Source organism: Peromyscus maniculatus, chromosome 14 (genome assembly GCF_049852395.1).
Source record: "Peromyscus maniculatus bairdii isolate BWxNUB_F1_BW_parent chromosome 14, HU_Pman_BW_mat_3.1, whole genome shotgun sequence".
NCBI lineage: Eukaryota > Metazoa > Chordata > Mammalia > Rodentia > Cricetidae > Peromyscus > Peromyscus maniculatus.
This window is the reverse complement of record NC_134865.1, coordinates 30,326,943-30,352,014: the sequence shown is the minus strand read 5'-3', so window position 1 is coordinate 30,352,014 and position 25,072 is coordinate 30,326,943. Positions and strand designations below refer to the sequence as shown.

At 42.1% G+C, this 25,072-nt stretch overlaps 1 protein-coding gene across 2 annotated transcripts in view; it reads right to left on the bottom strand.

The window, feature by feature from the left end:
* Positions 1–25,072, bottom strand: part of Scin (scinderin) — an 87,995-nt gene that overhangs the window by 42,999 nt on the left and 19,924 nt on the right. For both annotated transcript variants that reach the window (XM_076550747.1, XM_006982319.4), the window contains exon 4: positions 8,846–8,995. In XM_076550747.1, the coding sequence (XP_076406862.1) occupies positions 8,846–8,995 (150 nt within the window). The remainder of the gene's footprint in view (positions 1–8,845; positions 8,996–25,072) is intronic.

Sequence of the window (25,072 nt, the reverse complement as noted above, 5' to 3'; positions counted from 1 at the left end):
AGATATGAACATATTTTCAATTTAGTCATATGGTAGTATTGTTTTCATGATTAAAAGAAAATATGGGCTCTCAAACACTAAAGCTCTTCTAATGGTTTCCACTCCTTGTAAATGGCCGAATACTCTATTTACCTGAACAATGGTTTCCTTACAAGGTCATTTTAAAATTGTCTTTATTAATATGTTATATATACATATATATATATTGTTTTAAACAATGTAACTCCAAAATTATGATGCATTTGATACCCATGTGACCCATTGATCTGTTCAAATGCTGTTAACATAATCCAGCTAGGGCACACTGGGATCCTTGCCTCTGGGCAAACAGCATTAACACCATAGTTCAGATGTCCTCCACCTCAGGGAACTCTTCATTCCACAGAAGCAGATTTCTTCATGACATTAAACAAATGCTAATCGTAAAATAAATGCTAAGGGAATGTGAGCTGATAAATCTTGAAACCCTTTTAATATACAGGCTCAACAATTTCTTAGCATGAGATATGACAGGAAGTGACATGAATTTAGTGTTACTGTTTTTTTGTTTTAGACTGGAAAAATTATGTCATTATAAAATAAATGCAAAGGAGCATAAGCCATTAAATAAGAAATTTGGCCATTAATATCTGGGGCTGGTTAATTTTTAGCACAAGAGATTAAAGGGAAATTGGCTTTAAAGGACTGAAAAATTCAGTCTTACTATCAGCTCTTTGTTAATATTGATAACATGTAATCAATATTATGACAACATGAGGTGCACTTAAATGACAGCTGAAACCTGTGATTTTTGTTCAGTTTTTATAGCAGTTTATCTAGTTTGTATAGCAGTCTTATCTAGTTTAATATTTAATATTGATTACATTAACTCATTGATTCAAAAGTATACTCTGAGGGCAAAGTTTCACCTGCTCTCTGTGGAACTCCCTGAGTCCAGCTCTCTTGGGATTGCATCATCCCATTTATAGCCCCTGCCACTGGTCTCTCACTTCTGCGGCAAAGGAAAGAGAAAAGTTACTCAGAAATGACTGCCACGTGGTGTCCAGTCAAGCTGATCCTAAGAAAGTGGTATCTTATCAGTAAGGTCACAAGTCGCCATGTTGAATTTTGATGAGACAACAATTATCTAAGATCCTGTCACTTTATTACAGCATACGGTTGACTATGCTATCATCTATGCTGTTCTTATCTTGGTTCAGACTTTCAATTCTTCCCATCAGAAGAATGTGATAAGGGACAAAATGCATATCGGAGTTAAATAAGTAACAGAAATTCAGGTAATAGATTCATTGAATTAAGTGACTGAGTCAACCCTGGTGGTGCAGACCTGTAATCCCAGATACTTTAGAGACTGAAGCAGGAAGATTCGAAGTTCAAAGCTGGACTGAGCTACAGAGAGAGGTCAAGGTCAGCCTGGGCAACTTAATGGGGCCCTGTCGCAAAATAAACATGAAGAAAGAAGGGAAATGATGTACTTCAGGAGTGGGTCACTGGCTCAAGGCCCTGGGTTCGGTCCTCAATAGTGACGAAAACAGAACAACGCAATGAACGCTGCTTTGGGCAGTGCTCGGCAAGAACGCAGACAGGAAAAGCTACAGCAGCCGTAATGCAGTATTTGCCACCCTACTTTCTTGGCTATCAGTTATGCGGAGTGTCATTGCTGTAAAGGGAAGTGGAAGAAAAGGTTTCCTCCCAATGTCACAGCGAGAAGGAAGGGTAAGGAGCCTGCCCTCTGGCCCCGCTGCACTCCATCTATTCCGTACAGGAGTAACCTAGACAGAGTGGCAAATATTTGATCCCTTTGACCAAACTGTTTTGAACAGTAAACTGTGAATGGAAGTCCTCTCTCACCTGGCTCTCATGATAATAAAACTTTAATCAGACAATAAATTCTGGTGACCATCTGCCACGTACTAGACACCAGGAATGAGGGTTTGACATTTAAGGCACTGTTCAGTTTCTCAAGAACTTACAAAAAGATCCAGGAGAACAGAGGAAGAGTCAACATCAAGCCCCATACTACTTGGAAAGCACACCAAGACAAACATAGTTTTCTACCCAACTTTCGTTTGGGTTTTGCTATGTCTGTTGACCAAATAAATTTCTCAGGCAACTCAAATTTCCATTCTTACAAAGTGCAGAGTTTGTACTAACAATGAAATAAATGAGATAGATACAAAAAACAGTTTAAGGGGTATTTTTTTACATGTGTATTATAGACACAAAACAGTCTTAGATCTTCTTTATATTTAAAGAGATCAACACTTTCATACTTGTTCTCTGATGAAAGGAAAAGGGTGATTTTTATTCTTTTTAATAGTTTTTTTTTTTGCCCCATGAAGCCTTAAAGCCTTTAAAAATACTGTATACATTGTTCCAAAATGATTGCAAAGGATTTTCACATCAGCACCTCAGCTTTATTATTACACTTCTTGGGCTGACTTCACTCTGACTCTACAAAGATAAATGGAGAATGGTTTATCTAATCCCTGGGACATAATGCTCCATCCTCTCCATAGAGGAGAGTTGAAAAACTGTTAGATTGAGTTAAATGTGTAATTATGCTTCAGTTAAAAGACTAAAACACAAATCCTGGGGCTGGAGGGATGGGTACGTGGTTAAGTGAACACCGCTCTTTCAGAGGACCAGAGCTTGGTTCCCAGCACCTATGACAGGTTTGACAAAGTCCTACATCTCCTTTTTCCATCTGATTTCTTTCTTAGTGCCTTTCATGCTGAAATGCACAATGTGGATGGGTGCTTCATATGCGTGTCCCAAAGCTTAGGTCATCGAATTCAAAATCATTCCGATTTCTATAAACTGAAGCTGTGTGAGGCCTTCAGAAAAACCAGACATGTGCATAAGCCTTTTACTGTTTAGTTGGATGAAGGAAAAGGCCTAAGCTAGATGATTGAAAAAACAAACTGAATCTCTAGAACTGCGCAGTTCCTTAGAGTTCTGGGAGCATCCAGCTTAAGTCAGAGTGGTAGGCAGTGTGCTAACAGATCTTGAAGGAGCAATACTGCGGCCAGACCAAGTGGCCAAGGCCAGTGAGCAGCAGGGGTGTGGCTTACAGGGAGAGGAAGATCACACTTTTGTGGCTGCTGGGCAATATCTAGGAAGCTGACCTGACCTAGAAAGAAAAATTCTACAGATGAGTGACTGTATATCAAAAGAACAGTGTCTACGAGCATTCCAGGGCTCAGGACTTCACCTGGGAATTTGGGGGCTGTTTCAGTCATTATGATTATCTCAGAACATGGCAGTTATTCTCCAGGGAGTTATCTGTAACCAGCTACCAAAACAAGAAAGGCTGGCCAAATATGTGAATTATTCTCATCTAAATGCCAAATACTCCTATATAAATGTAGTTGGTCTTACCATGTATTTCAATAAAAAATAAGGCTTTGTTCATGCCAAATACATGAATTATTTTTATCTAAATGCCAGATACTCCTACATAAGTGTAGTTGGTCTTACCATGTTTTTTGATCAAGAATATGGCTTTGTTCGTGTATATGCCAACACTGTCATCTCAACCTTGAGAGAATAGGAAGTTGGCTCGTTTTCTGGTAAATGTGTTTTGCATTCTCTAAGCATTAATGAGCAATGCAGTAGAGCTGTGAGAGCTACACAAATATGAAAGCATTGTCTGACCTCACAGACTGTGGAGTGACGTCAATAAGATATGGGTTTTATTTGACAGTATACTTTGGAGAAATACTAAAATTTTGCTCTTCGGTTGAATAAGATTTTTAAAAGTTGATTTAAGAGCCATCTAAACTACTCAATTCTAGTCTTTATTTACCAGATACCCAGATCTGCACATATTAAAATATCCAATCAACTTGCAAAGAGACTGGATAAATTATTTTATTATTATCATTTATGACTGATAAAAACAAGAGCACCCCAATTCATTGACTGGGAGAGACTTTAGAGGTTAATCCAAACTGTCTGTGAATACCAAAGAGCCTGAAACATGAATTTCACAAGAAGGATTCCAACAAACAGGACATTCCTTATCTGTGAGGTGTGCGGCCCTCAGCACCCATTGCTGCTTTTCCCCTTTTCTAGAGCCTAGCTCCTCTGCTAGAGTAAAACAAGCTGAGACTACATCTATATTGGCAACAAACCTGTGGTGGTTTGAATGAAAATACCCCCATTGGCCCATATATTGGAATGTTTGGTTCCCAGTGGGTGGACTGTTGAGGAAGGATTAGGAGGTGTGGCCTTGTTGGAAGAAGTGTGTTGCTAGGGGTGGACTTTGAGGTTTCAAAAGCCCAAGTCAGGCCCAGTACCCTCTCTCTCCACCTCCAACTTGAGAGTCAGATTTCATCTCTTAGCTACTTCCCCAGGACCATGTCCGCCTGCCTGTCTGCCACCATGCTTCCCACTGTGATGATCCTGGACTCAGCCTCTGAAACTGTTAGTAAGCCTCCAGTTAAATGCTTTCTTTTACAAGTTGCCTTAAGGGGTCATGGTGTCTCTTCACAGCAATAGAACAGTAACTAAGACACAACCCAAATGCTCAATAAACACTGTGAGACACAATATGATATTCTGATTTTCCTTCCAATTTTCTTTCTTTATCAAGAATCTGAAACAATGTTTAAACATATGACTTTGCAGGAACCTTACAGCTGTTTTTATAAAAACAAGAAAGGAACCAGTTCAGTCCCACAGCAATTGCCTGCATCTCCTGCGCTGTTCTCATGGCTGGCATTTGCCACCAGCATTTATAATGATTATATAGTCAAGTTCATTACAGTATATTTAAAAAAGAATCTTTCTGCCTTAGGAAACAACCTGCCCCATCTCAGTCTCTCATCTCACCAGATGCTGTCTTAAAAAAAAAATCAACAAAACAAAAAACAAAGTCCATAATCAGAAAAATTATCCTTCTCCTTGGGGCATCTTTCAGCCTCCCTCCTAATGTTTAAAGAAGACTACAGACAATGAATAAACTTCAGGGCCTTTGGGCTAGTGAGATAGTTAATTTCCCTTCATGTTCACTGGTTATTTTAAATATGAAAAGAAGAAAGACCAGGGAAAACCTTTACATAATTTATGTGCAGTCTTTCATAGTAAATATGTTTATATTCAAGAAAAAAAACACAGAGCAGAATGTGAGTAGCTAAGGCTTAGTGGCTTCATCACGTAGGATTGCTTTCACAGTCAGACCCAGGAGCTGCTAAACACACAGCAGAAAGCAGAGTAACCGCACATCCTGTTGCCCTCACGGTCTTTTAGTGTGTCCTTACCATGTCCTGTCTTCTCTGTAATTTTACTCTACAAAGTGCTTTGGTCTGAGAAAAGACATATTCAAATTGTGTGGAAATAATGATCAACAGACAAATGAACCAGTGGCCATGGCCTGGTTCCACACATGTCCCAAACATTCAGCATTCAGTACAGAGTCGTGGCCACTGGATCATTTTACTGATTCAAAAAATCCTTGATTTTGAGGCTTTATTTTCTTTCTCATGTAGACATTAAAGTTTCCAGACTTAAGTAACTTAAAACATCCTCTCCACACAGGATTAAGGGTGGACTGTGAAGGGTATTCTGAAAGATGCTTAGATTTGCACACCCCTCTAAAAGAGCACCACTGTACAATCTCAGGGGAAAAACTGGCGTTTCCTTATCTTACACAGAAGACTCCAGACAATTTCTGTGTTTGTCTGCTATGGGGAACTTTGGCTCCCTCTGAGAAAAAAATATTTTTAAGTTAATAAAATAAAATTCAAAGCATTACAATAAAAAACAATTATATTGGAATATAACTATCAACAAATCTATCATTGACCTATTTGTCATTTTGTTTTGAGACAGGCTGCCATGTAGCCCAGAGTGGATTTGAACTTGCCACGTGCCCTTGAATTCTTGATCTCTTCTCACCACCTTCTGGGTACAGGGATTCAATTTCCTGTGCTATTCCCTGGTCCTAAATGTATTTTTAAGAATCCAGCTAATATACGAGCTTTTTCCAGGTGTAGTGAAGCACGTCTTTAATGCAGTGCTTGAGAGGCAAAGGCAGGAAGAGCTTTGTGAGTTAGAGTCTACAGAGCAAGTACCAGGACATTCAGGGCTGGGTAGAGAGACCCTGTCTCGGGGCGGGGAGTGGGGATCAGCTTCTTCATCAGCTTATTGAACAACATTACTGAACAGCAAATATCAAAAATAACTACCACTGGACAGTGGTGGCACACTCCTTTAATCCCAGTACTGGGGAGGCAGGGCAGGTGAATCTCTGAGTTCCAGGATAGTCTGATCTACAGAGTGAGTTCCAGGACAGCCAGGGCTACACAGAGAAACCCTGTCTTGGGAAGCAGGAGACCTACCAAGTTGTGATGAAGCTAACTGATATTTTGAGGTTATCCATAATAACTGAATTGTGGTCTAAATAGTCACAGGAACAGTCATGCTACTCTGGTTTGTTATACTCACAATTCGAGGAAATACCACACTCACAAGTGCATGAAAATAAAGCTGTAATTTTTCCCAACCAATTGAGGTCTTGAATTCTATCATCACAGTTACCAACTTCAAAATTCTAGAAGATAAACTAGTTTCCCGTAGGTGCATAGTTAGTTCATCAAACATTCACTGTTGCAATCAGGCTGCGAAGCCTCAGCGATACAAAGCCCACCGACTGCTTCCTCTCACCTAAGAAGGGCTCTCACTGAAAGTTTGCTTCAGTTCACTGCACCAGGAAGAGCAGTGAGAGAGAATGCAGCACAGACCCTGAACATACTGAGTAGAGACCTAGTGCATGCATTTTTAGGAATTCAAAGCCAAAACAGGGAGTCTCTGAAGCACAGACAGCATCTTAGGAACTGGAACTCTTGACTGCCGTCTAGTATTTGAAAGTTGAATTTGTATCTTTAGATTCATCTCTTCCATTAGCATTTTCATATCTTAACACAATGCTTAAACTTTCTTTTCCAGTTTTTTGAAAGAAGCACAATAGACGCCCAAGTCTGAGTGTGCATAGGCACGCCACCATGCCACAAGTAACTGCCAGAGGTGAGTATGGCAGTAACGTGTGTTAGTTAGGGTTTCCATCGCTGGATAAAACCCCATCACTAGAAACGACTTGGAGAGGACAGGGTTTGTTTCAGGTCACATGCTCCCATCACAGTCCACGATGAAGGGGAGCAACTCAAGGCAGGAACATGGAGGCAGGAACCGAAGCGAAGGCTGTGAGGATCACTGCTTATACAGCCTTCTCCACATGGTCTGCTTTCTCACTCCGTCCAGGGCCACCTACCCAGGTGTGGTACCACCACCCCCCCACCACCCCCCCGCCCCGTGGGATGAGCCCACCCGCATCAACCATCAGTGAAGAAAATGCAAGCAGGGCTTGCCTATCGGCTAAACTGGTGGGGGCATTTTCTCAGTTGAGGTTCCTTCCTCCCAAATGATGCTTACTTATATCATGCTGACGTAAAACTAGTCAGCACATAAAGAGTTCGTTCTGGAGAGCTATGGAAAACTCCATATTCATTTAAAAGCTACAGAAAATCATAAATATCCTATTTATAAGACAAAATTCTTGGCTTACTTGAAATATATAAAATATTGGTGTATTTAACGCTTTGGTACAAGATTTTCCATTCCTTTAAAAACGTGCTTTTATTTATATTATTTTTGTGTGTGTGTGTGTGTGTCAGTGTTTTGCCTGCCTATGTATCTGTGTACCATATGCATGCCTGGTGTCTGGAGAGCCTAGAAGAAGGAAGTAGATTCCCTGGACCTGGAGTTAACAGATGGGTGTGAGCTGCAATTCCTAACCATTCGGGTGTTGGGAATCGAATCTGAGTTCTCTGGAAAAGCAGCCAGTGCTCTCAACTGCTGAGTTATTTTTCCAGCCCCAGATTTTTCATTCCTTAATGAAGTAGTTGTTAACACTTTACGTTAAAGAAAATGAGTACATTTAAAAGATAATTAAATCTAGATGATTAAACAATTACAGACTTTGAAAATGTATGGTGATGAGTTCAGTGGCAGACAGCTTGCCTAGCATGCTCAAGGCCCAGGTGTGAGCACCAATACTGAAAAGAGGAGAAAGAGGTATAAGCAGGGTCAAAAGACCCCGAGAGGAAGCAGGTGTGACTGAGTCCTCACTGTTCCGCGACTTCTGGGGCAGTTTGAATGTAATTGGCCCCCATAATGCCATAACCTCACAGGGAGTGGCACTATTAGGAGGTGTAGCTTTGTTGGAGTGGGTGTGGCCTTGTTGGAGGAAGTGTGTCACTGTGGGGGTGGGCTTTGAGGGTTCCTATGCTCAGGATAGGCTCCCAGAGTGTCTGTCGACTGCCTGTTGCCTACTCGGATATTTCTCCAGCACCATGCCTGCCTGCATGCCACCATGCTCCCTGCCATGAGGGTCTGAACCTCTGAACTGTGAGCGAGCCACCATAATTAAATGTTTCTTTTATAAGAGTTGCCATGGTCATGGTGCCTCTTCCCAGCAATAGTAAACCCTAACTAAAACAATTTATGTAACCTTGGTGCTTTTAAAAAGCTAATTTTAGCCTAGACTCCCATTTGGAAATATATTTGATCCCATCCCCTTCCCCTAGACTCTCTCTCTCTCTCTGTCACACACACACACACACACACACACACACACACACACACGCATGCACGCACGTGCACACACACACACACACACACGCACACACGCACGTACACACACACACACACACGCGCACACACACACACACGCATGCACGCACGTGCGCGCACACACACACACACACACACACACACACGCATGCACGCACGTGCACACACACACACCTATGGCTCGGAGTTTCCAGCAGACAAATCACAGTACCTTCATGAGCCCCGATGGCTCACTTCCTTCTTCCACCACGATGAGCTGAGACCGCCCCTTCCTTTCATTGTCCCGAATGCCGATGGCAACCTGGCTTGCTTTCAGACGCTCGTATTTGTTGCATGAGGAACCACACCACTGGTAAATTTCCTACAAGAAAAAGACCGATCTTTTGAGCTGAAATGTCTGTAGAGGACTTCCTGATTACTAAAGATAGCTTAATAAAAACACAGAGGCATGGTAATAATATTCTGTATAACAGATAAACAAAGGGTGGTGGTTAGTAGAAACTCACAACTGTCACAGCGCAGAGCAGAAGTGTCTGCAGAGTGCCCGGCCGTAAATCAAACACCAGTGTCACACACTCTTTGACAACAGCCCAGAGAGTGTAGAGGAGGAAGGGAGTGGGAAAAAATATACAAAGCCAGAGGTCAGGGGAAACTGGGTGTTGCTTACATAAGATCTGCAGAAGATAAACACACTCTAAGTTCCAGCCTGGATTCAGGCAGATACACGGCCCCCAGGCCTAGCTTGGAGAGAAAATCAGTTTTCTTTAGGGGTGTGTCCAGTGGATGACCCCACACCCGTGTGCACAAGGGCGGCACTAATTAGATTCAGTGGAATCTATATATATAGATCTATATATATATATATAGACATGAAGTTGGGAGGGACCATGGGGAGTGATCCAGGAAGAGTTGGAGGAGGAGAATGAGAATGATTAAAATGTATTGCATGCATGTATGAAACTCTCAAAGAATGCATACAAATGTTATATTTTTAAGAAGAAAATTAAAATTAAGATATGTAAAATTTCATGCATTTATCTGCATCTTATTGATTTGATGGAATTATAAAGAGAGTATTTAAATGAAAACTATGGATATATATCAGCACTCTTTTGTGTATAATATCTATTAACTATAATTTATAAAAGTAAATTTACATAGATTACTTAGATTAAAATTTGTAAGTACCTTATTTCAGAAAGGTAGTCAAAATCTGTTAAAGTATTAAACTTTGATGCTCATTAATTATAAATAATATTTTGTAAAAGAAATTGTTCTTTCATTTAAATTAGTCAATGCAAATTAGCTACATATATATATATATATATATATATATATATATATATATATATAATCCCACACAGCATGGAACTTTAAATAGGTATATATTATTGAATGACTACATCTAAGAAACTAAGATATCTAAATTCACTCAACAATTCTTATCAAGAGCCATGAAAAGAGTTAATGACCTTTGACTCAGTAAAAATTCATTTTAATAATTAGTCACAAAAGAAGAAAAACTTACCTGCACAAGAATTGTAACCACTATGTAATGTTAGTGAGGCATTATAAAGATATTAAATATTCCATAACAGGATAAGATGTCTAAATTAAGATGCACAGAAAGAGCTGGATGCTGAACTACTAAAATTACTCTTAACACAGAAATACAGAGAAATAGGAAAAGTCATTTGTTATATCACAGAGATCATCTCATGTGTCACTTAGTTGCCACATTACAGATTTAAGTTTGAGGACAGTGGTCATAATATGCACAGCTGCAACTGTAAAATAAAGACTCTTGAAAATTGTTTCCTTTTTTGAGATTATAAAGTAATTACACCATTTTCCCCTACCCTGTCCTCCCTCCAACCCTCACACCCCCCCCCCCCCCCCCGCCACATGTCCTTGCTCTCTAAGATGAAAACATTTTTTCAAGATGAAATAAGTTACTTGCTTCCCAGGCACCCAGCCTGGGAGAGGGGTCCGAGTTCTCACACACTAGAAATCTCCAGGAGCATCCTGTGAGGGTACTCTAGCAGCAGAGAGAATCATTAAAACTGCCTCTAACAGCAAGGATTTCTGGGATCTGTACTAGAGAAAGGCTCATGCACGACATGAGCAGCAACAGAAACGTGCTGGTAGAGGTTGCTACGCAACTGCCCTGCAGGACACTCGGAGACCCCTCATCACGGGCTGAAACTGGGGTGCTTTTTAATACGGTGTGGAAATCACTCAGGCAAACTATGAAGGATAAAATGAAGCCACAGAAGAACACAGTGAAGCAGAGCCAAAAAGATGCATTGGCTACAGAGAAAGGTATTTAAGGAGGCGTGGCTCTAAGTGCTTCGGTGACGAGCTGTGGAGAAACCCACCACTGTCCCATTCACTAAGGCAGAGCTCTGAGTGAGGACGACTCTGGAGATAGAGGGATAAATATGACGAAACCGACAGGGTGGGTGTGCAGAGAGACACTCCCTCTAACGTACTTGCATCACCGTTCTGTTTCAATTTTCACACGTCTCACCTGGTGAGCTTCGGAGAGGTCGTAAGCACAGTAGTTAAATATGAGTGAGGACTAAGCATGAGCGAGGAGAGTCTGGGCGGCCACTTGTTGGTACATGACAGTGTGTTGGCAGATGTGTGTGTGTGTGTGTGTGTGTGTGTGTGTGTGTGTAGTAATAACAGAAATGAAAGCCCACTCACACTGTAAGACATCTTCATTCCAGAGTCATTTTGTCACTCAAAAGCAGTGCACTAAAATGAGACAAGCTTTCTTGTGAATACTGGGGCAAGGTTCGAATAACACGGGGTTGTGACCGTCCTTCTAACCCTTCTCTTTATCATGTTCCCAACTGACTTAATCTTTAGTCCTCCTTAAGAGCAAAGCATACCTATTAGCAACTTGAACTTTAATAAGAAATACAAAGAACTGTGTCTTCTGTTCCGTTCATTCTAGAACATGATTTCATTACCCAGTATCATCCAGGTACATCTCTTTCATATTCCCAATAGAGTGGTACATTCCCATTATTTCCTCTCTAGCTCCTTTTCCAAACCTGCACGTTGGAATTTGAGGCATACATGCAAAGCCACTTGAATTCCACGCCAAGGTGAGCAATTACAATACATGAAAACACATGGTTTCCAATGATTAACTATTAGTCACTCAGAATGAAGATCAATGGAGCAGAAAGGGCATTTTTAAAAACACAGAGATATATACAGAGATGGGAGTTTCTTTTGCTATCATAGTTCATATTTGAACCTTCTGTAGTATTTGAATTCTGTAGTGTAAAATATAGAAATTTCTAGTATTATAAGCATATTTAATTTTTTGGTCTGCTGCCAGACTGCCTTCACATAAAGTCCTGCCCTGCGAGACTCGCTGAGAAACTACTTATTGAAAGTTCTCTGGGAGATTCCAGAACTCGCTAGCATCAAAACCATTGTGGGTCACCTTGGGCACACAATACATACATGAAGCCCACCTTACCATTCTGCCAAGTGCAACCCAGGGTCTTAGCTCAGAGTGCTTTCCCTAACCCAGTAGATGAGAGTTTGCAAATAATTCCTTTTATAGTAGATGTGAGAAAGTGAGCTTGAGTGATGATTATTTTATAGTATAGTGAAACAGAGAAAGTGCATTAGAATTGACGTTCTAGGTTTCTCAGATTAATTAGTAACTTTCATAACAGATTTTCTCCATAATCATCTAACTTATGTTTATATTCTCATTATCTCCTTTATGTGAATGACCTCTCTTTTATTTCAGAGATTTATGTAAAATCATAATAGTACCATCTGTAAAGCTTTATGTAAACTTAGTAAAAAAAATAGATAATAGTAATTCCATGAACATTATTATTTATAATAAAACTGTATAATTGTCTATGGATTCCAAAATGTTATCTATATTTTTGGAATGAGCTTTTCATGTGCATATCAATTTACAAATGAAATCAATTATCAGTTGTATAAAATATTCCTCACTATTGTGTAGAGAGATTAGTTTCTATGTTCAAATTAAGTAAGCACTACTCATATCTAAAATAGCAAGAGTTTTAGTGAAGTTTTCCTCAAAGGAAAAACTTCAAAATGACTAAACAACTAAAATTGTAAAAAATAACAGCCTTAGTTTGGCATGAAAGTGAATTATTTGTGTTATGCTTACTATTTCTTATTTTTATCATGTATTATTTATAGGCAAGTGACAGATTTTCTTACTAGACTTGGTTTTCTTTTCTTTTCTTTTGTTTTCTGAGACAGGGCTTCTCCATGTAGTTTTGGTGCCTGTCCTCGATCGAACTCTGTAGACCAGGCTGGCCTCGAACTCACAGAGATCCGCCTGGCTCTGACTCTCGAGTGCTGGGATTAAAGGCGTGAGCCACCACCGCCTGGCTAGGCTTGGTTTTCAATGGTAAAAAGTAAAAAGTCAGGACGGTTCGAAGAGCCACATTTGATACGCAAACAGCTGACTGACTGCGGGCAGTACCATGCCAAGTTTGCTTTCCAAGTGTCAACAGGGTCAGCTCTGCTGTGCTGCCCAAGCAGGCAGGTGCAGGGCCCGCTTTCCAAGTGCTGCAGCTGGAAAGGAGGGGGGTCAGCTCCCTCACCTACCACAGGTGGCAGGGATAGGGGGGTCCTGGGGGGTAGGGGGAGTAATGATCTTTCCTAGACCCTCACCACCACATGACAGACGAGGTGGGTGTGGCCAGCTATCCCACCCTACACCTTCAGGGACAGCTTACAGGGGTACTGGTACTGGTGAACCAGCCTGAGAACATGAGCGTGGGAGATCTGGCCCTGCCTCTCATGTGCCATATGGTAGCATAGGTGTGAGATGCTGCCTGTGGCAGATAGGAATGTTGACCCTGAGGCCATAAGAGTGGGAAAGCTAGCCGGGTGGTGGTGGCACACGCCTTTAATCCAGCACTTGGGAGGCAGAGCCAGGAGTCAGATCTCTGTGAGTTCAAGTCCAGCCTGGTCTACAGAGCGAGATCCAGGACAGGCACCAAAACTACTACACAGAGAAATCCTGTCTCGAAAAACCAAACAAACAAAAACAAGAGTGGGAGAGCTATCCCTGCCCCTCACCAGCAGCAGCCCCTGCACCTCACCTGGGCAACACAGTAGAGCTGGCCCCGATGGTCCAGGTGAGGGAGGGCAGACCCTGAGGGCCTGAAAGCAGGAGAACTGGCCCCGCCCCTTGCTCATTGCTGCAAGGGGTGAACTAGCCAGGGCAATGCTGGAGAGCTCCCCCTGGAGGTGGGGGCAGGAGAGATCGGGTGGGCTGACCAACCCTGCAATGATCCAGAACCAGGGTTATGAGTTGGCCTACCCCAACATCCACCTCACCTATGATCTGTGGGAGCATGTGAAGGGACTGGTCCTACAGACACAATGCTGCAGGATCTTTTCAACACAGGACAACAACAGGATATCCAGGAGGAGTCCCAGGGAGGGCCCAGCATCAATATAGTGGCAGAAACCAGAGGCTTACAAGGAAAGATGTGTGGACAAAGGGGTTCACTGTGTGACTCACTGTGTCCCACTGCAGCTTCCATAATGAGATTTTTTTCTTTTTCTTCTTCTTCCATTTTTCCCTTACATTTTATTTTATTTTATTGAGGAGGGGGAGGTGTAAAGGCAGAGGATGGATACAAAGGGACAGGGAAAGGAAGGGATAGAGACTCATGATGTGAAAAACACAAAGAGTAAATAAAAAGAAAGTTTTTAAAAACTAAAAATAAATCAAATGTAAACAGAATTGTAGCAATTTAAACAGTTTGTACCTCACCATATGATTAGACGGTTTATACTTCACCGTATGATGCTATGGCTAGGGTGCTTCATTTTAACAGAGTCTTTGCTGTGTGGAAACAGGGTGGGCATGCTACTAATAAACTGCGCTGCCCAACACTCATTCTGTTCAGGGGTGGATGGTAAGACTCCTTAGCTTTGCACACTGGGGACTTTGTAGTCGGTTGGCACCATGTTTGAATAAACTCTCCTATAATTCAACCTGATCTGCTTTCTAAATTTGTGTCAAAGGGCAATTCTGTGTAGAACTATAATAAAAAACAAAGTCTAGATTGGCATGATAGTTTAATATGTGCCATTACATCAAAAAAAGTCTGTTATAATCTACATCATTTTGTTTACAATACTTCCATAGGATTAACTGAGAACTTCCATCAGCTTGAGTACAGGCATGAAAACTGTAAATTAAGTATGGTTGCAGAGGAAGTGTTTTGCCTTCTAAGACTGAATGCATTTATCAAATACTAGATGGGGTATTTCTTTATACACAGAATATTAAAAACATCTCTGTAAAGATGGACACATCCACACAGTTTAGAATGAAATTTGATTATGTTTTTACTTGTTGATGTATATATACTGCATACCCTCCTTAGAAGTTCACAAAACCATCCGTAACTTTACCATCCAAGCAGTTAAAGGAAAACAAATTCCTCTGCATAACCAGGAAAGGAAGAAATAAGGACAGAACCTATTACTGGCAATTAGTCTGATCCATGAGTAACCAGAAACAGAAGCAAGCATAAGACAATTACAGAAACAGACACATTTGAGGAGGGGAGGCCTATTACTTGTCTGCACAACCAGCATTTCAGAATTTTCCCTTCAACTATGTGGTCAAAGTTAATAAGCAAGACATCAAAGGGCAGCCCAACATCACTGGAGGACAGGAAATAAAGCAAAAATAAACCAGTGCTCAGTGATGCCCTTGGAGTTCATTGAGAGGGGCACAAGACAGCCTGTGTGGTGTTGACTCACAACACTGGGAAGCTGGCAGAGCTACGCTGCCTTTGAGTTCTTATCTAGGTTATTTATTCTAAAATTTACAAAGGGAGAATGGTGGCCCAGACTTCTCTTCTTCACTTCAGTTTTTCCTGCTTAGTTTTCCTTAGACACAAGGAAATTCATCAAGATATTCCTTTCATCCAGAAGTTCTCTAAGCTTACAACAATGATTTGTAGGATACCTCCACAAATCTAACATCATCATTTAACTTCTTTGGTTTGGGGATAAAGAGATGCTTACTTATATACTATAACCAACTTGATTCACTGTTCTTCAATGGCACATGTATTTATTTCTTTTTAAAACATTTTTATTTTAAAATTGCGTTGTGTGGGGTGGGGGTGGCCGTGCTGCATGCATGTACAATGGTACACATGAGGAGGAAGAACATTCAGGATCGGTTCTCTCCTTCCACCCTGTGAGTCCTGGGATCGAGTGCAGGTTGCCAGGTTTAGCAGCACATTCCTTTAAGTGGCTGCTCCCTCTCACCAGCCCATACTTCTTTAAATGAAGGATGATGGAGGATGAGTAATTGACATGCAAGGCCACTGAACACTTGGTGACCGTAAGTAACTGCATCCTAACTCGGGCAGAGCAGCAGTAACAGAGGAAAATTGGGGCTTTGGGAACGGTAAAAACTGCAGGACCGATGGACAGTGTAACTCTAAGTAGTGCCTGAGAGCAGTGGTTCTCAACCTGTGGGTCACAATTTGGGGTGAGGTCAAAGGACCCTTTCACAGGGGTCACCTAAGACCATCGGAAAACACATATATTTACATTACGATTCATAACAGTAGCAAAACTACAGTTATGAAGTAGCAACAAAATTAATCTTATGGTTGAGGGTCTTATACACGAGGAGCTGTATTATAGGGTCACAGCATTAGGAAGGTTGAGAACCACTGACGTAGAGGGACAGAGAAAAGGGAAACAATGTGGACGATTTTGACCTGTCTGCTGATGGCAATGCCACCCACGGACACCTTCGGGTTTCTTGTCCCATCACCAGAGTAGGTGACACTGTTTTTCTGTACTAGCGACGTGTTTGGCAAATCAAAGAAGGCTTACAGTCACACTTTACCGAAAGCCATTTCCAGTAGCCATGTGCCTTGGTGACATAACTACTCAGATGACACACTTCATGCCTATGGCTCCGAACTGTCCAGAACCATCCGGAAGTGGTTCTCACCATCCACACTACCTTAGCATAAGTAACCCAGGGAAAAGGAGCTTAAAAATCACCCACACCCAAGTGCCACCCCAGCCTTTAAATTCAGATCCTTTGGGTTTAAATGACAAGCTCGGCATTTAAATTTTTTTTCCAAAGTATTCAAACATGGAGGCACAAGTGAGAATTGAAGGAGAAATCCTAACATCATCACCGTTCTCTTTTCTAGGGCCCTCATCTATTCATCAGCCATAGCGAGACTGTGCCTTCAGCATGCTCACCTTCCACCCAGCCGCGCTCGGTGCCTCACACCTAGAGGCCAAAAGTTCCCTCTTTTCACCCTTATCCACCACTGGTGAGCACACAGGCAAGGCCATTGGCTCTGGCTTTTGCTGCTGGGTACAGTGTAAGGATTCCAGGTTGAGTTTATCTCTCTTCTTATCTTTTCCTCTTCCCACAAGGCTCTCCTCTTATGAAACTACTATTACGCATTACTTTGGAATAAGGACAAATTTATTCAGAACAAAGAACACTTGTTTATCCTGTCCTTTTTTTTTTAATTTTTAAACTAACTTTTTTTTAACCTAAAGAAAAGATAAAAGCCTGAATGACTATGTGATTGTGCCAGAAAAAGACAGCTTTTTGTCAGCAGAAGGGTTGAACCTAGGGCATCATGTGCAAGAGGCAAGTGCTCTCCACCACCAGCCACAACCTCAACTCAAAGATTCCTTTATCTGGGAAAAGACGAGAGAATGACGGCTAGGAGGACAGTCTGTGTACCAAGAAGATGGTCATACTCTTAGGTGCTAGAAAGTACTGGGAACCATAGTTCCCAACACATCCCTCCCCCACCCTTTTTGTTTTGTTTTGGGTTTTTTTTTTTTTTTTTTTTTTTTTTGAGTCCTGGCTGTCCTGGAACACTCTCTGTAGAATAGGCTGGCCTCGAACTCATAGAGATCCGCCTGCCTCTACCTCCCAAGTGCTGGGATTAAAGGCGTGTGCTACCACCGCCCAGCTCACAGTTCCTAATTCTTAGGCAAGAATATAATATGGCATAAAGGAAGTAGGAAAAGTAGGGAAGTGGACCAGAAGCGGTGACCCCAGTACACTTGCCCTCAGTGGATTTGTCATCCACACGGTTTGGATAAGCATCACAGCCCCAGACACTATTAGGAAGTAGCGGGGCCTTTAAGAGATGGGATCTAGCTAGGAGTCTGGTGGTGAGAGAAGCATGTCCTTAAAGGAGATACTGAGATCCCAGCCCCCTCTCCTCCTCCATCTTGCTTTTCAGATGCCATGAGGTAAGTTATTTCCTTAACAGGACATCCCCCACCATGATATACTCTCAGACAGGCCCCAAAGCAATGGAATCAAATAACCATGAACTAAAACCACAAGCCAAAATAAGCCTTTACTCTTCTCCAGTTGATTATCTGAGGTACTTTTGTTAAAGGCACACAAAGATGGCTAAATTCATCACTCATGTAGTCATCCTTGAGCCTGATTATTAGAGCAGAAATGACTGTGGGGCATGGTCCAGATAGTCAGGCCACTGGCGGAATGTGGGCAAACTGGCTCAACCCTCTGCCAGGGCATGGAAAGCACTAAGCAGTGTTCCTGTCAAGAGTGAAACAGCAACTGAAGGGATCAGATGAGGTCTTACAGCTGATAGGAAAGAATGATGTCAGGAGACCCCATTGAGCCCAAGGATATTCCATAGCAAAAGTCTAAAGAACAGAGACCAAAGCCCAAAGCTCAAGAATGAACACAGCTGGGTACAATGGTGCACACCTATAACCCCAGCACTTGGCAGTTCAAGGTCAACCTTGGCTACATAATTGAGTTTGAGTCTGGTGTGGGTTACGTTAAGACCACGTCTTGCTGGTGGCCATGTCGGAGGAATAGCACGTGGCAATTGGGGTTCAGGGTGTATTAAAAGATAGATGATTTTGTTGGGGTATATAAGCTGCAAGAAGACAGGAGAAGATGGAACATGAGAGAGAACAACACGAGCGAATAAAAAAAAAGAAACCATCAAAAGAGTGCATGAGCTTTTTCATTTTTTCCCTAACCCCTCAGATAGAAAAGTCAAAGCTTCGCCACACTGTGGATTTTCCTTTGAGCCCTGAGTGCTGTCTTAGAGGCTGGACCTCAGGACAGCAATAATGTCTCAAAAGAATTTTTTTTTCAAAAATAGTAGGAAACCACAAGGCGGCTTTTCCTAGCACTTGGGGGGCAGAGGCAAGAGGGTTGTTTTGAACTTAAGGTGAAACTGGGCTACATGGATGAATTCCAGCCAACCTGAGCTACAGAATGAGCGCATGACTGAAAAATAAAGAGATAGACAGACAAACACACATGGACACGGGGCACACACACACACACACACACACACACACATACACACACACACACACACGAGGAGAGGAGGGATGGGAAGAAATCAAAACAATAAATGGAACTGCATTGCTACAGTGAAGTTTCTAAGTGAGTTAAGGATAGTCAGAATCATACTTCATGCCCAACCTCACCCCTACCCCAGGCCACAAAATCGTGTGTGTGTGTGTGTGTGTGTGTGTGTGTGTGTTTGCATTTTAGACATTCCCATGGAAAGAGTCCTCTGAGGATAGAGTCAGACCGAGTTGTAAATGGAAATATCATCTCTCTTCACAAGCTCCCATGTGCCCACATGCTTTCTGCTGCATAGATGTGCACTTGTAACAGTATCTGCTGAATGACTGTAAGTTCCAGGCTTTGTGCTAGGAATAAAGCCAGTGAGTGAAGCCAGTGAGTGAAGCCGGTGAGTGAAGCCGGTGAGTGAAGCCGGTGAGTGAGCGGAGGGAAAATGTGAGACATGCCTTGAGAGGCAAGTCCTTCCTGAAGACAAAAAGGCAGTTAAGCAGAGAGACCTTACACCACAGGTGGGACAAGGACCTAGAAAAGGAGGTCAAAGGGCACCCTGCAAAGAAGGCAGCATCTGTGTGTGTCTGAACATGAGATGCTGTCGGATGTCTGCTGGAGAAAGGTGTCACAGAAGAGGAAATACTCCAGGCGAAGGGAGTCACCTGAAGAATTAAGGACAAGGTCTCTGGAGGGAATGTGTCCGTCCACACAGTGTCTTGAGCAGCAATAGTGACGAAAGAATGGACAAGTCTAGAACAGACTCAGAGAGTGATTAACTAACTGCAAGGGGCACCCTGGGAGACGTTACCAGCATGACTCCTGGCTTTGGAGTTTCACAGCCCTGAGGAGCCGGTGAGCTGTGGTTCTGTTACAAGATGGGGCAATAGGAGAAAGGGTGGGCAATGAGAGTGAAGCTGATGGCCTTCTTTCCTTATTTATTTATTTATTTTGATGCTTTTGAACTTGTTCGGTTTAAGGGGCTCATGATACATATACATTGAACCTGAAATATCTGGGCAAGTCAAACATACTTGAGCTCAACGACAGAGTGTGAAAGGGAGAATTACCAGTGTGTGAGAGCTCAATTGCCACAGGAGAGTGCGATCCAAGAGAATGGGTGATAATGAGAAAATAGTTAAAAATGGTTCACTTAAAAAACTGCTAGGTGGGGGCTGGAGAGATGGCTCAGAGGTTAAGAACACTGACTGCTCTTCCAGAGGTCCTGAGTTCAATTCCCAGCAACCACATGGTGGCTGACAACCATCTATAATGAGATCTGGTGCCCTGTTCTGGCCTGAAGTCATACATGCTGTATACATAATAAATAAATAAATCTTTTTTTAAGATTTATTTATTTATTATCAGAAAATTAGGAATCAAACTACCTCAAGACCCAGCCATCCACTCTTGGGCATATACCCAAGGAATGCTGATTCATACCATAAAGATACATGCTCAGCTATGTTCATAGCAGCACTATTCGTAATAGCCAGAACCTGGAAACAACCTAGATGCCCGTCAACGGAAGAATGGATGAAAAAAATGTGGTACATATACACAATGGAGTACTACTCAGCAGAGAAAAACAATGAAAGCATGAAATTTGCAGGCAAATGGATGGAACTAGAAAAAATCATCCTGAGTGAGGTAACCCAAACCCAGAAAGACAGTCATGGTATGTACTCACTCATAAGTGGATTCTAGATATAAAATAAAGAACAATCAGACCGCAACCCATAGAACCATGGAGGCTATATATATAGCATGGAGGTCCCTAGGATGACTATGGCTTATAATAAATTTTGGTTTTACTCAATTATTGAAAAAAAAATAGCCAAATGAATGGAAACACATGAACTGTGAACCAAAGGCTGAGGGGCCCCCAGCTGGATCAGGCCCTCTGAATAGGTGTGACAGTTGATTGGCTTGATCAGTCTGGGAGGCAACTAGGCAGTGGGACCAAGTCCTGTGCTCATTGCATGAGTTGGCTGTTTGAAACCTGGAGCTTATGCAGGGACACTTGGCTCAGGCTGGGAGGAAGGGACTGGACCTGCCTGCACTGAGTCTACCAGGTTGATCGCAGTCCTCGGGGGAGGATTTGCCCTGGAGGAGGTGGGAATGGGGGGTGGGCTAGGGGTAGGGAAGGGGGTGGGAGGGGGGAGAATAGGGGAACCCATGGCTGATATGTAGAACTGAATGGTATTGTAAAATAAAATAAATAAAATTTTTAAAAAATGCTAGGTGGTGGGGGAGGGGGTGGGATGGGGGTGGCACACGGATCACGCAAAGAAGGATGGGAAAAGGTGGCCTGAAAGGAAGGTGAGCCAGCCAGTGGAGGAGGATGCTGAAGGCAGGAAGGAGTAATACACAGCGTGGACAGAGGGACAAGGGACCAGGGAGATGGAGTGTTCAAAGGATGTGGCATCAACGATATCACAGAAATCATCTCCAAAAACAAACCAGACCCTTGGACTGTTGCCTGGTGGAGAAGGAAGTAGGGACTGTTTTTTCAAAGCAAGGTGGCTGGACGTTGGGGGAGGGTGACAGGTGACAGGTGAGCAGGACAAAGCTGACCGGGTGAGCTAACAGGGAAAGAGAACAAGCAGAAGGGCAAGGCTGGTAACTCACCACAGGAATTCCCCCTCCCGTGAGGCCTCGTTCTCCACTGTGGCTGACTCACAGGTATTTGTGAAAGTTGGCCTCACATCCCAAGCCTTGAGAACACAGCCCTTTCCAGCACGTTCCCGTTCTGTAGTTACTGGTGCATTGCTGTGATTGGTGCTTGTTTGGTTTTGAGACAGGGTCTCACGCAGTTCCGACTGACCTTGAATTTACTAAGTAACCAAGGGTGACCCTGAACTCCTGACCCTCTTGCCTCTACCGCTCAAGTGTTGGATGTGGTGAAGATCTAGCCACATCCCATATGATTTTCTAAGGACATAATACAAATACATAAATCATTCTCTAAAATATTCACTATTTACTCTGATACTGACTGATTAAACTCATTACATTACAATCTCATGTCTCATGCCCAGCATCTCACATTATAAGCCTAGGGAATACCCCCACAGCCTGAGAGCCTATGAAAGAGCATGTTTCTGAGGCATAGAGAATTATGTTAGTAATACTGACTATCACAAAAGCTATATTTCTCAAGCATTATTTAAAATGGGATTTAAGTTGTTCTTATGACCTAAGTATTGTCTAGCTGGCTCTGGTTCAGCGACAGCTTTGGACATTTAACTTGCACTTGTCATACTTGGGTAGGAAAACAAACTTACCCAGCAATGGCTTTGAGTCTGTGCCCTCTAATGCCATTGAATAATTAGCTCAAGCTTACCATTGAAATATTAGGGTTCAGAAAAGCTTTGTTCACTGTGTCACAACCCCAAAATAAAGTTATCAAGATAATCACAAGATCTTATCACCATTAGAAACACTTAGCAACAAGTCAATGGGTTAAAGGTTAATGACTCAGACACAGACCTCCTGGGCATTTACTTCAGAGTCTGGAGGATCCTGCCTGGATATCCCTTCAGGGCTCAGGAAACTTCCATTGCAGGCGGAAGTTTCTCTCCCGCCTGCTGGTTCCCAAAGATCCGGCAGCCACTTCTTAAATAATTGACTTGGAGGCTTAATATGTGTGACATTCTCATCTTTCTTCCTCAGCATCTGGCTGGTGACTCTCGACTAAGGCCTTCCTCTTCCCAGAATTCTCCTAGTCTGGTCACCCCGCCTATACTTCCTGCCTGGCTACTGGTCAATCAGTGTTTTATTAAACCAGTTGGAGTGACAAGTCTTTACGGCATACAAGCGTGTTACCCCACAGACCTTCCATGCTGTAAGAGGTAGCTCAACACACTGCCCCTTCATCTCATCTATGAGGCCTGGAAGCAGGGGAAGGGCTTTGTTGAAGATGACTGACTGTATAGAATAAGGCTAATCTGAGATCTGGAGAAACGGCTCAGCAATTAACAATGCACACGTCTCTTGCAGAGGACCCCGGTTCTGTTCCCAACACCCACACTGGGTGGCCCACAATCATTGGTAACTGTAGTTTCAGGAGATTCCATGCTTCCTTCAGATCTCCTCAGCACGTGTGCCCTTACATATAGACACATATGCCCCCACACATAGACACACATGCAACACACAATTAAAAACAACAATAAATCCTCAAAATAAGATAAATTGCTGTTGAACAGTGAGATGTCTTTGAGTTATGCATACCCTGAACCTTTGAGGTTTTTATGGGTCATACACTCACAGGCTGGCATTGCCTATGAGAAGAAGCACATATCATTGGAACCTCAACCTGCCTACCACATCCAATTACCTAGCCCATTGTAGAACTCAGTATTTGTTTCACAAAATAATAATGTCATAGAAATACTTTCAGTAGAATCCTAGCCAGGTAGATTTGCATGGTCAGTTCTGAATTCAACCGATTCTAAAACATTTCATGACATTCAGCCTCATGCTGTCTCACACAACACAAAAGTGATTGTGCAGTGATAAGAGTGTGAGATAGAGATAGAAGCCTCAGGTCCCCTCCAAGGTCACCACTCAACGTGTGTCACTTGCACACACCTTCGAGGACTTTTGTTTCCTTAGAGAACGGAAGTGATGGCTGCGATCTCTCACATGTGAGCGTGTCAGCTGAGAGTGAATCACAGTCAGCGAAGGCTAGAGAGGGCATCAGAAGCCAGATCAGGATATGGCAATAAGAGAAAACCGAAGTTCCAGAGGTTAATCATTGGCCCAAGGTCAAAGAGTAGATAGTTAGAAAGCTGAATTGGAAGCCATTCATGATCATTAAATAGATCGTGGCATTTGTACAACAATTACATAATACATCAAATCCAAAAAGCAAAAACTTGTGAGCATGATGAACCACGTCACTGGAAAGTGCTTCTTACTTGAGTTCTCCAGAGATGCCCCAATCAAATACCTACCTTCACAGATGAGGACCTGAGACCGTCATAACCTGAACTATAACTGAGATCTTCTTTACCTTTGCAAATGATATCATTTCATATGCAAAACACTTGTAAAGGACTTCAAAATATGCATTAAAAATAAAACCTAAGACAAACACTTGAAAGTGCACAGGTTTGAGGGAAAATTGCAGGCGATTTTTAGAACTGTGTGGTTTAATGATGTCTTGGGGATTTTACTCCCAGTAGATATTTCTATTTTTGGTGGCAATGAAGGAATGGCCATCCTACTCAAAATAATATACAAATTCAATGTATATTATTGAATATCAATATTCCATCAAAATTCCAACGTAATTCTTCACAAATCTTGAAAGGATGATTTTTAGCGTCATTTGGAAATGGACACACATTCACTCATACACACACACTCACACATACACCACACACACACACACACACACACACACACACACACATTAGCCAAAATAATCTCGAATAATGAAAGAACTGCTGGGGATATCACCTTCTCCCATTTCAAGTTGTAGTACAAGCCATAGTAATAAAAACAGAATAGCATTGGCACAAAAACAGAAACATTGATTAATGGATTTGAATTAAAGACCCGGACATAAACCCACACACCTATGGACACCTGATTTTTTTTTTATAAAGTAACCAGTATGTATAAATACATACTGGAAAAAAGCATCTTCAACAAATGGTGCTGGTCTAACTGGATGTGTAAATATAGAAGAATGCAAATAGATCTATACTCATCACCCTGCACAAAATTCAAGTGCAAGTGGATCAAAGACCTCAGCATAAAACTAGAAACAGTGAACCTGGTGGAAGAGAAAGTAGGAAATAGTTTTGAATATATTGGTAGAGGAGAAGACTTTCTGGACAGAACACTATTAGCATAAGCACTAAGATTAACAATTAAATGTGGGACTCGTTAAGCAAAAAAGCTTATGTAAGGCAAAGGATACCATTATTCAGTCAAAGCAGCAGCCTACAGAATGGAGAAGATTTTTACTAACTCCATATCTATAGAGGACTAATATCCAAACTATATAAAGAACTCAAGAAACTA